Source organism: Struthio camelus, chromosome 8 (genome assembly GCF_040807025.1).
Source record: "Struthio camelus isolate bStrCam1 chromosome 8, bStrCam1.hap1, whole genome shotgun sequence".
Classification (NCBI taxonomy): domain Eukaryota; kingdom Metazoa; phylum Chordata; class Aves; order Struthioniformes; family Struthionidae; genus Struthio; species Struthio camelus.
This window is the reverse complement of record NC_090949.1, coordinates 11,836,122-11,848,340: the sequence shown is the minus strand read 5'-3', so window position 1 is coordinate 11,848,340 and position 12,219 is coordinate 11,836,122. Positions and strand designations below refer to the sequence as shown.

General features: G+C 37.6%; 1 protein-coding gene across 6 annotated transcripts in view; it reads right to left on the bottom strand.

Annotated features, from left to right (window-relative positions):
- The window catches only part of CRB1 (crumbs cell polarity complex component 1), a 166,212-nt gene that overhangs the window by 54,957 nt on the left and 99,036 nt on the right, over positions 1 to 12,219 (bottom strand). For all 6 annotated transcript variants that reach the window (XR_011142464.1, XM_068952099.1, XM_068952095.1 and 3 more), the window contains 3 exons: positions 8,801 to 9,707; positions 5,738 to 5,866; positions 3,370 to 3,496 (listed from right to left, as the gene is read on the bottom strand). Coding sequence is in view for 5 of the 6 variants with exons in the window: in XM_068952099.1 (XP_068808200.1) it covers positions 3,370 to 3,496; positions 5,738 to 5,866; positions 8,801 to 9,707 (1,163 nt within the window). In the remaining variant the exon portion in view is untranslated. The remainder of the gene's footprint in view (positions 1 to 3,369; positions 3,497 to 5,737; positions 5,867 to 8,800; positions 9,708 to 12,219) is intronic.

Here is a 12,219-nt window from a genome sequence, read left to right as displayed (position 1 = left end):
TGTAGTTGAGAATACAGATGTACAAAGAGGAAAGGAATAGCATTTCTGAAGTTAGGAGATGTTTCATAATGACAAGGCATTAGAGGAAGGAAAGACCTCAGTTTTTTTTGGTGGTGTGTATTCTGAAAAAGGAAGCCTGAACGGCTGCACTGCTATGAATGTATTCTAGATGAATAACATACATACCTTCAAATCCGTATAAAACCTGTACTACTCACATCAGGTTCCTAGTACAGAAGGGAAGGAATTTTGGAAACTGTATACAGAGGTATTCTTTGGTTTTTTTGTCTTTTCATATAGCTATAGCATGTCAGACACTTATTACATGTATGGCTTCCTAGCTTTCTTCAATATTAATATCGGGACGGAACTTTTGTTTATTGTGATGTATCAGTCATGGACCTAATTCTGTTGTCTATCCATATTCTATGAGGTACTTAAAACGTTTAATTTACTTAACTGGGAGTTGAGCTCAAACTAGTAAGAAAAAAAAAATAAAATTTTTATTTGTGAAATTTTGATTTTAAAAAATCTTGATTTGAACATCTTTGGTTGAAAGTATCAGCTTTTGCATGAGAATTTTCAAAACTTCTTATTTCTTTGCTTTAAGTTAGCATTCTGAAATGATATGATAGTTTTCATTTCAAATTATTTTGATAATGTTTTACTTTTTCATATCAATACTGAACCAAGTAACATTTTAGTAAGGATGAAGTGAAAACTGCAGTTTAGAATAAAATTTCCAACATAACATGCTTTTTATTATTTTTAAATTTCTCTTTTAAATGAAGGCAGAATGTCATTTTAACTCAAAAAAAGGTGAATGTTGTCATTTAGGTTTGACTTACCTTGGTATTTTATATCGAAAACCCAAACAATTCACACTAAAATATTGACTTGACTTAAAAAAAAAAAAAAAAAAAAAAAAGCTTTCCTCATGAAATAACAAGTTTGGTCACACTACTTTTTCTGGAGGGAAAAAACCCCAAGCATTTTTCAAAAATCGTATTTTCATGGAAGGAAAATCAAAAATGCTGTTTGGTTTAGAGATACTGTTGTCTTGGCCCGTGTTAGGTTATTCAAAATATTATATATGATTTCAGGTAAGATAACTAAATGTTACATCTAATAGGATACACAGTTTTATTTCTGATACTGCTACATTAATTTCATCCCCAGTACTGTAACATGCCTTCCTATGCTGTATTTACTGCTTACTTACAAAGGAGAAAGGAGCTTTTAGTTGGGTAATAATTCTTATAAGAGATCAACAAGAAATTACCCCCATCGCTTCTCTTGTAAGATAAAGACAGCAAAGAAATTATTCTGGTGTAATACACTTATCGTAAGTAAATATGTTGCACTTAGGTTTTCATACCAAGACAGGTGCTTGAAACAGGAATATGTGACATATCAGAGAGATGAATAATGGCATTTTCCAAAAATGTACAAAACAATGCTTTTTTGGTACGCTTTTTAATGACACTAGTGTTGCTGCAGTTATGCTGTGAATGGTACTCACACAAATAACTGACTTTCGGACTTTTCTGAAAGGAAGGAAATAAAAATAGAGGCTTGATTCTCAGGAGTGACTTCTGCTGTATCCTACAGTGGTAAAATGGGAACCTTAACATGTCCCTTATACCCATTTTAAGGTGTCTGAATGCAATTGTAGAAGTAAAGGTTAGATTTGCTCTTTATGAAAACTCAAAGTCCAATCCACAGCAAGCTGAGTTGGACTGAAGAAGCAGGGTCAGGTTTGAGGCAGGGGAATCTAACATCAAGGGGCTCAAGAATTTGTGCAAAAGATAAGCTGTCCTCTTGGGAGTCATAAAACTTCAGTGTATAATGTTAGCTTCTCTTTCCTATAACTCTGCCACATGGCATATCACTTAATAATAATACATTGTCTTATACACGCTTACTCTTTTGAATCACCACTACTTGAATGACTAAAAGAAGTACAGAATCTATACTAATATGATATGATCATGAATGCCAAAAGAAGTGGTTGCACACTTCATGAATGCTTTTTGTGTTAAAGCATTGTTCAGAAAAAACAAAATCTCACTTTTTGTGGTACTGTTTTGTATTTAACAATGTACTTCAGTTGTGTCTACACTTTCAAAGGCAAATACACATACAGATATTTTGCCAATTTGGGTCTGGTTTTCCTAATTTTCATGCCCCTAATTTTCATTCTTTAAAGAATCCATGTACAACCAATCAACTGAACTACCTTGATTGCTTCCTATGAAGGAAACCCCGCACCCCCCGACCCTGCATTTTGTCTGATGGTACTTATATCTATTTGTGGATAATGTAGGTTTACTTAAAGTTGTAGAAATCTTTTGACAAACGTACAACAAATCTACGATTTTAAAATCTGATGTGCTTACTAGGCCTTTATTGAAAGAGGAATTATGCTGGAGGTGGCCAATAAAAAATAAAACAGCTGAGTTTTATTTAAATAAAATATATTGAAGGTGTAAAGGCTACTAGTGTACTGATACAGGACTGATATCAGTACAGGATTGCCACTAATTCAAATGGGTATAGGAGTGCACTCAGCATGTTGCCAATCATTAGCCCAAGATATTACCTAATTATCTAGAATTATCATATGTGGTTTCACAAATGCGAGACCAAACTGCCAAAAAATAGTAATGAGTATGCTATGTGATCACTATCAACGATAGTGATATCTTTAACATTTAATGGTAAAATTAGCCTTGTTAAAGCCAAGGGGTCTTTGCCACTCATTGCTGGACTTGAATACCACCATCAGTATATCTTATTGTTCTCATTAATGTGTATTGTGTCTTACCAGTGTGTCCCACTGTTGCATGCTGGCAGCATGTATGTGGCAAAATGTTCTGGTGGAGGTGAGATGAAACATTTTTTAAGATCTGCTAGCATTTGTTCCAAAATAAAGTGAAAGAACCAAAACAGATTCAAATTGATAAATAAAATAGGTACGAACTCCGTCCTGAACATTTGCGTTACAAAGTTTTCATTGTTCGCTTTGTAATATTATGTTAAAAGGAACGTGCTGTTTCCTAAAAGGTTTGCTTCCACATTTAAAACCAGAGTTGAAGAATGATTATATAAAATTAAGCATTTCACATATGTTCAAAAAAAAAAAAATTTTTAACTCTGATATTTGTATTGCTTTTCTAAGCTCTTTGGTCAAGGCATCTTCTGTTGTTTCAGTGGCTTTAAAATACAACAGTTTAAAGATTGCTAGTAATCTTCCTGTTCACCCCACTCGACTGCTGGATCATCATCCATTCGTAGAATAAGATAGGAGAGAAGCTGAAAGAGATTCTGCCACAACAGTAAAGAGACAAAAAAGGAGAGGTCGCTTACATCTATCTCACAGCGGTCTCCAGCATAGTTTACATCACAGAGGCAGTGGAATTTGTTGAGCAGATTTTGGCAGAGGCCCCCATTCAGACATGGGTCGGAGCTGCATTCATCAATGTCCTTTTCACACCTAGAGGAAAGATTCCAAATAGTGAGCATCTGAAATTGCAAATAAAATGCATAAAACAGGCACGTTTTGGTAGAGGGAGAATGTTATATTTGAATTCTGTAGTATATTTCCACACATGCTTATGATTTTATTAACTACCTTATCAACCACACTTAAATCTTGAACTTCCTGTATTACTTTCAAACACAGGTTCTTAAGTGGGAGTTTCATCTCTATAAAGTATTTCATGCTAAATGGTGCTTAGCAAGGTAAAATGAAAGTCTGTGCAGGATTTCGAGCTAGATCCAGTGCAGGTTCTGCTGAAAGCCTGCTTATCCATTTTGATTGTTACTGGGAGCTGAGGACACTTTTTCCTTCTCAGTAACTTGGATCTAAGTCAAGCAAATATGTGTTTTTCACAGCTGAGTGCCACTGGGAATGCTCACCTTCTTTTTTTCTCAATTAGAAATGCCAAAAGATGCCCAGGAAAATCTGCTGTCTGGTCTATGCAAGGAGAATTATAAGAATGTCAGATGCAGAATAGTATTTTAGAAGCTCAGATAACAGACACCATTAAATGTTTTTAATAACTTGCTTTTGAAGAAGAATGTGAAAAATTCCATTAGAATTGTAAAGAATTACTTTGAGAATTTTGTTCTGAATTTTTCTTATTAACTGATATATATGAATTTATTCCAGAAAAAGAAGTCTCATGTTTAGGGAGAAACTTTATCTTTTGGTTTACTAAAATCTGCAAACAGAGAAACACTCCTGGTTTACAGTTTGGCAGCCTGGAGGAAAAAAGGATAAATAGTCAATTTTAGACAATAGAGGAGAATGCCTCACTGTGATGGTAAGTTAAAGTGCAATATGCGTGGTACAAAACTGCTATTCAGTATGAGAATCATGGGATCCATAAAATAGAGATTATTGCCAGCCAGTGGGATGGATGTAAGGACGGCTCATTCCCAAAGCTGTAGTTAGCAAGTTGTCTGGCAGAGGAGGGAAGAAGGAAAAAGTACTTTTCTCCTACCTTGAAGCCCCAAGAAAAATACCCGCCAAAGAACTGCTTGAGACTATGCTTCTTTTTTTTTTTTTTTTTTAAACTTATTTTGAGTACTGTGAGTTGACATGAGGACTTTCTGGCTGAGTTAAATAGTACAACCCAGACATTTCTGCCAACTATGCTTTGCATTGCATGGGTGGAAATTTTCATTTCATCTGTTATTTGCAGCTTACTGTACTGATTCCATAAAGTTAGTGGGTTAATAAGCTTTTGAGAGAATGAAAATCTTTTGTTGAAAATTGCTTTGTTTTTGCAGCGCCAGCATAGTGTAGTCCTGCTGAACATTTGGATATTATACTCCGATGTAATGTTAGTTTCACTTAGGGCAAAAGTCATTAGTTTTCTGTTAATGTACTGTATTTCCTTTCTTGTTATCCGGAAAGTTGCTGTACCTATTCAGACTAACCGATCTGGACTGGAACAATGTCATCCTGTATTTCCACAGTACCTAATACATGGAGGCCACCAAGCCTCCCTACTCAGGAGCTTTTTGTAGACAATTAATAAATGGTAAACTGTGACAACATACTACAAAATACAAATTTATCTATGAGGAAGGATGAAACCCTTCTGTTTCAGGCTAAACTATAACATGTAAAAAGTATTTATCAACTTGTTTTTTAAATAATAATTCCATTTTCATATTTGGGCATTCAGTAAGAAAGTAACCAGCTACAATGCCACTGGCTATTTGATGTAATACCATCCTTGTAGGATGATCATTGTAGAGTCACAATGGATATGAGTTAAAATGAAACAGCTTTGCATATTCATGTATTAGTGTATTACAGCTGATTTATATGTGTGAGCAGGATTTGTATGATTTTGTTTGTCCATGTATAAAATGATAAATTTCTACATTACCATATATAAAAATAGCATGGAATCAAAAAAATAGGCACACAGAAGGAAGACAATGCTGTTTAAGAAAAAATATCTTGCACTGGAGTTCATAGTGTTATACTGGAATGAATTTTTCTGCGTTAATTAGTGATTTTTGCCTAAGTAAAACACTATACTTTCAGACCCTCAAACTCACTTAAGTAAGGAACTGCTGAACTTAAAAATTGCTTTGTCTCTGTTACTGAGGAGGTGATACCCCTGTAGATGTTATGCTCTAGACTATTCTGCAACTCCTTTTCCAGGAAGAAAGTGCATTATTGCTCTACAAAGATCTGCTAGGCAAAGCATCTCACCGTTCTCCAGTAAATCCTGGCAGGCACACACATCTCAACTCTCCGCTGAGATCGGTACAGTTGCCATAATTGTAACATGTAAGATTTCTCTCTTCGTTCCCACAAATTGTATATGGTAATCTTCTGTATCTAGGTAAATAGTAAGGCAATGGCAGTGGTTAATAACAGTTCCCTTGCTCATTTCTGAAAGTTTTGTACTCTCTCAGCTTTTCGTTTAACACTGGCCTGTTATTTTAGTGGTAAATATTTAGCCTTTCTACCTTGCAAATTTATTGTTTGAATAAGGGCCAGAATCTAGACTGGGAATACAGTGAGCAGTGCAGGAGCTGCCAAACACTATTACATGCAAGTAGGAAAAGCATCACGTTTTACCTGTATAGGAACACACAGTTTCAGAAGCTACACGAGGATGCAGCGTGTACTTGGTGCCTCCTCGGTTTCCTCTCTAGTAGGGAGGCCCTGCACCATTTGTACATCGGGGCCTGGAATATGTGGGGAGTTCGCTGCTGGCTGCCTAATTAAGGAAAAGCAGCAACTGAACAGAGGAAGCACTGAAGGTACTCGCTGGTGTATCGCCCAGAAGAAAGTAAACAGGAGCTGAAGTTTAAGACCCCCAGACAGCAGCAAACCTGAAGGATATGTTTTGTTTAATTTATTTAATTTGTTGAATTTGGCTTTGCTTTTCCAAGCATTTCCTGGCAATTTAATGATTCATTTCTGAACAAAAACAAAGGGGACAAGCCTGAGGCTAGGTTAGTGATCCTAGATCTGTATGATACCTGGACAGCTAGCTTAGTTAAAGAGTTCAAAAGAGAGAATTAGAGCACAAGCTAGACCATGTTGGTCTTGTCATTTAAGGTATCTTCAAACTGCAGGGTGTCCTGACTACTCACAGGACACTCAATAAATATCAACAAATGACAATTGATAAATTTTAACAATAAAACCATGTATGTCCTCCCACAGCCCCTGTGAACAGCTCTGTGCCTGGTTTTGCAGTTCCCCATGTGGCCTCTCTTCCTACCCCATGTGCTGCTCTCTAGTCCTCTTCCTACAAGGTAAGACTGTTTTACCAGCAGGAGACAAGCAGCAGGAAAGGCAGTGTCAATACACTCAGGTCCGTCATGGCAGCTTGAGCCCTATCACAGTGCATGACTGGAGAAAGTATAGTCTAAGGATATTTAAAACTGATTTTTTTTTATAATGTACTCTAAGAAAAATAGAAGTCTTCACATTCAGACTAGCATGACTGTATAGTGAAAACAGCGCTCTCTTCATAATGGATCTAACTTCATTGTTTTTAAGGACTTGTATTTAAAAATGAAATTAGAGGACAGATGCAGAGAAGTCAGTGGAGTTTAACTCCTTGTGTCCTATTCTGAATATCAATTCAAAGAGGAAATCTGAGCCAAACTGAGGCCTTCCAAGTATCTCAGTTTTTGCAATTATCAGAGCATTTAGGAGATGATTAGTATGCAGTATGTTTGTTTTTGGTATAGGCAATACTGCTACTGAAGTCAACGTTTGCTATGTGAGGGAGCCATTTATGGGACTGGAATAAAGTTTAAATCTAGTTTCCCTGTAGTTTTTAGTTCTGAATCATGACAATTCAAGAGAAAAAACTATCTGAAATTATTTTAGCCCCATTAATCATTTGCCAGGAAACTAAAAACCCGTCCGTGTAAAACATCATTGGTATATTTTCCTAAACCACCCGAATGATTCAGGTTATTTGACAACGTTAATTTTCGATGTGACTTGGGTTCCTAATACTGTAGACAAACGTTCATTTCTAGCCAGAGCAGCTTACGTTGTTACTACCCCTATAGCTGTTCATACTGTTCACAGCACTCCTGTGGTGGAAGGTTTGAAGGTTCTCTCTCTAATCCACGTCATGCAAAAATTAGCCAGTGTTCAACGTACAAATTGAAATTGCATAAATGAAACCAACTGGTTTTAACAGAGTTGATTTGGGGGCTGTGAGAGACAGGCCCTATTTTTTCTGTTCACAAAGAATTTGAGTTGTTGCTCTACGTAATACCAGCAGAGACAAGACTGCCTGTTTGTGCCCTGCACGGTGCAGCAGGCTGGGTTGGTTGGAGTCCTCTGGAGAAAGGGGTAGGATTTTGCTTTCTCTCAGAGCAACAGGACATGCTCAGAAGGGAGAAGTTTATGGAGCGCAGAGAAGGGCAGGCAATGGACAGAGAAACAAGAAAAGAGCCTGCAGCCTTAGAAGGCCAGCGCCTGAGAAGAATAGGAAACAGGCATATGAAGATGCCTCAGAGGTGATGGAAAGAATGGACTGTGTGGTGCCTGCAGCCACTAAGAACTGCTGAGTTGGGAGAGCAAGCCTGAAGGAAAAGACCCACCTAGGAAGGATGCTGTGGGTAGGGGAAAAACTTCTTTACAAATTCTTTTATTGTTATTCTACTTACTCACTAAGTCTGAATTTCTCTACTTAAAAGAGTTTGCTTTTCTAGAGTATATTCTAACAAAATATAGCTTTAGAGGTTCAAAACCCTTATAATCTTTTTTTGAAAAAGATGCAGCAGGTCTGCCTCAGTGCTCTGACTGACTTGTAATCCTGTCACCAGAGAGCTTGTATGAACGAGGCTGGCAGAAGAGTTCTGTGTCCCTTGTCTCCTTCTTGTACTGACCCATTGGTCTCTGTCTAGATTAGTGTCTTTTTTTGCTATCTGTCCACACCTAATCGGTCTGTACAACTTTTTGTACTGCAGACTCTTTATAACTTAATTCTGCAGCCATAATTAATGTATAAATAGATTCATACTTTTAATTTGGAGGGGAAAAAACCAACAAAACAATAAACAGCTGAGGTAGTGAGGTGAAAGGTTTCATCATAAATTTCCACAGATATTTAGAAAATGAATTTAATGTGCATTTGGCAATGTGGTGTTTGTTCTTCCTGGAATCATCACTGTCTACAACTATTCCCCATTCCAAATACAGGTCTGTAATATCCAGTTAAAATGGAGGTATCAGTGTAATAATCTCTCAGAAGAGACCTGACAGAAACATAAGGACCTGCCTTGTTAATAGTACCTGCAAAATTTTCCGGTGAAGTTACCAGCACACAAGCAAGAATATCCATTAATCCCATCTATGCAAGTGGCCCCATTTGCACACTGGTGGCCACGGCAGTTGTCTATGTCCTCTTCGCAGTTTACCCCTGTGAAACCAGGTTCACAACTGCACTCGTAGGAGGCGATTCTGTCCGTGCAGTTTCCATGAATACAGGGGTTTGAAAAGCATTCATCAATGTTGCTTTCACAATGTGCACCAGTCCATCCTTTGGGACATATGCAACGGTAGGAAGTATAGAAATCTTCACATATCCCATCATGCATGCAGGGATCTGAGCTGCAGGCATCCAGCTGCAAACAGCCAGTAACAGCAGGATTTGCAGATATTTTGAGAAACTGTTCATCTTGAGGTTTTTTAGTATGGACATCAGCATTTTCAAAGTATGAGAGATAAATGCCACCGATTTCTATGGTGCTCATACATCCTTGCAGGCCGTCCAGATTGTCAAAAGCCTTGTCAGCCACATAAATGTCTATCTCTTCTCTTAAAAAGTTGAGGCTTCCTGTGACAGTTGTGCTAGTTGCAGTGTCGCTCTTATTATCTATATCAATGTGCCATCTAGAGGCCTGGGACTGGGGTTCTATCATAGAGACCGTCACTTGATGCCACTTCCCATCACTCACAGGTCGTGAACTAGCAAGGGTCAACTTATAAAAGCTGTTGCCGCTTTGCAATTGAAAAAGTAATCTGGAGTTCTGAATACTAATGGTGACACACTCGGGCTCCTTCTCCGCATACAGCAGTATCACATCAGTATCCCTAGTTCGAAAGCCAAATACGATATTGGTGAGATCTCTGCTGATTTTTCCGTTGCTTCTGTAAAATATCGCACTGCTTCGGCCGCTAAACACTGCATTAGCAAGACCTGTGCAAAGATAATAATTGAGAAACCAGGCCAACTTTAAAGCAATACATGTAGAGCAATATTTCTTCAGTGCACTATGCACCCTGTCATTTAAGTCTTTTTGTTTTTGCTGGAAAACATTCAAATTCTAACCCTGTTCCAGTTAGCCTTGGCTGCTCTTTGTGGCTATAAAAATTACAGGCCAGGGCCAGTATCAAATTAACTGAAGTCAGTAGAGCTGTGCTGATTTGCATCATCTGAAGTTACAACTCTAAAACTTCTGGTATGTTCCTTTCTAACTTCGAAAGGGGGACAGTGACCTACAGTATGGCCTTATTTACAGTTATGCAAATCAGAAGTATCTCTACTGAAGTCAACGAATTAATATAAGTATGTAATTGTAGTAAAGACCTGAGCCTCGTTTCTCTTCATGATGACAGCCCATCATGAACACTTAAGAAAGAAATAACAGTAAAAGACCAGGTCTCCCAAAGTCAGTGGGGCTGTACTGATTTATTGGAATTGTTGATGGGGCTTGATAGCTTTCTAAAGATTTCTGGGTATAGCCTAATCTGACTGAGGTAACTCTACAGACAAATGTTATTTAAATGGTATTTTGGCAAGAGATTAAATGAATGTATTAGTTAAATCAGCATATTATATTAAGAATCACAAAGACTTTTTAACTCTTAGTTATTTCTTCTCATTGTAGCACTTACCTACAATATCACTTCCTGTATTCAAGTTTCTAAACTTGGAAAAAATAGGTATTATTTGCCTGCCCTTCTCTGCTTCCTTAGTGTTACCTCTTTTTCTTCTTTAGCCAAAGGGAAGGAGTGGATCATGACTGCAGGTAACTCTCAAACCTAAGGCTGAGAAAGTATTTCAAGGAAGATGTATTTGTCCTTTTTCTTATGTTCTCTGCCTAGGTACCAGGAGCTGGTTATTTTCAGTGACAGAATCTAGACTAGGAAAACCTTTGATCTCATTTGTTCTTTTCTTAGATAAAGCACTAGAGAAGTTTTTGAATTTATGTGTTGGATCCCAATTTATTTTCAGTGATGGAAAAAGGACTAATTCTATTGAAGTCAGTTGGTAAAAAGCCACTGCAATTTCAATGTAAGAAGAGTCATCCCTGTCGTTTTTAAAGCCATCTTCTCCTTCTGTGTACACACTGCTGTAGTCCTATTGACTCCACTGAGACTGTGCTGGTGGAAATTAGAGGGTAGTAGAGTATTCGATTTATACTGCTGTGAGTGAAAATTGATGGGCAACGTTATGGCAGTTTTATGGCCATCTTCACAACCATATTTGACATCTTTCGTTAGGATGGTTTCTACTAAAATGTACTAACTCACTGAACTGTAAATTTGCACATCCCAAGATTTATGAGGATTATAAATGGGGAGGAGAGACAGGAAGGAATGTCTTCTGTTTGTACTTCAGACAAATTTGGTTTGCAAGATCCTAGCATTAAGATAAAGTGGACTTCTGAACTATCTCTGGGCTCCGTAAATCTTGGTAAAAAGAGCCCTTGGGAGTTCCAGTAAGAGATTATTACTGGGGAGCAGCAGAAGAAAAGAACCTGCCTTTCACTGTGAAGTAAATACTAAGAAATCAATTTACTTGAAACCCTCTGAGGATGCAGACATAGACAATAAGCACCATGAATTATTATATTGCCCAATGACTTTATACCCTAACACTAAGTCAGCAGATGTATAACTACATTGCTTGGCACATCAAATGTGGTGCCTCTCCAATACAAAGAATTTCCCCAGAGGAAACCACAGTAAAAAGGAAACTAAGAGCTTTTCAAAATTATTTCTGAATTTTTAAAAATTCCACAAAGTTTATTTTAAACTCAAAAGCTAAAAAGCTCCTGCAGAATCCTGCAGTCCTTAAGTCCTTAAGTCCTGACAGCAGCAGGGCATCTGGATGTGATTTTACTCTCAGTGTGACACTGATCATAAGGTTTCACCTTTACACGATGCTCCCAACATAAGCTTCCTGTGTCTGCTTTTTGTCTTTTTTTGCATAGTTGGAGTTCATGTTTTCCTAAAAGGGCTTGCTAATTGTAACTGTGTAGGTAGAACTATACTCACAGCTCCTAGAAAACAGCTCTTTTTCTAGCTTAGCTTAAGCTAGTTTCCAAAACATAAGACACCAAGCTGGCAAAGAGCTTACTGGCCAGTATAACTCCTTTTTTCTGACCATCCTCTGTTGGACATATGTTGTCATTGTTGTTCCCCTCAATACTCCTCAATATGTTGGCAAAACTTACAAATATAGACCTAGAATTAGACTTTTATGGCCCTCAAGGAGGGCTCTTACAGTTCATTGTATGTGACGCACAGAGCCTAACACAACTGGAGCTCAGCTCAAGTTGCAGCCCAGTACAAACAGTACAGTTACTGCTAAAAGTAATCTGGTTTAGCCTGAATGTCCAGGGGCTAGGGGAATCAGCGGGATGTATACCTACAGAGAAGTCTAGATTGCGGCTCTGAAAAAACTAGTAAAAAATTCAGCTCTA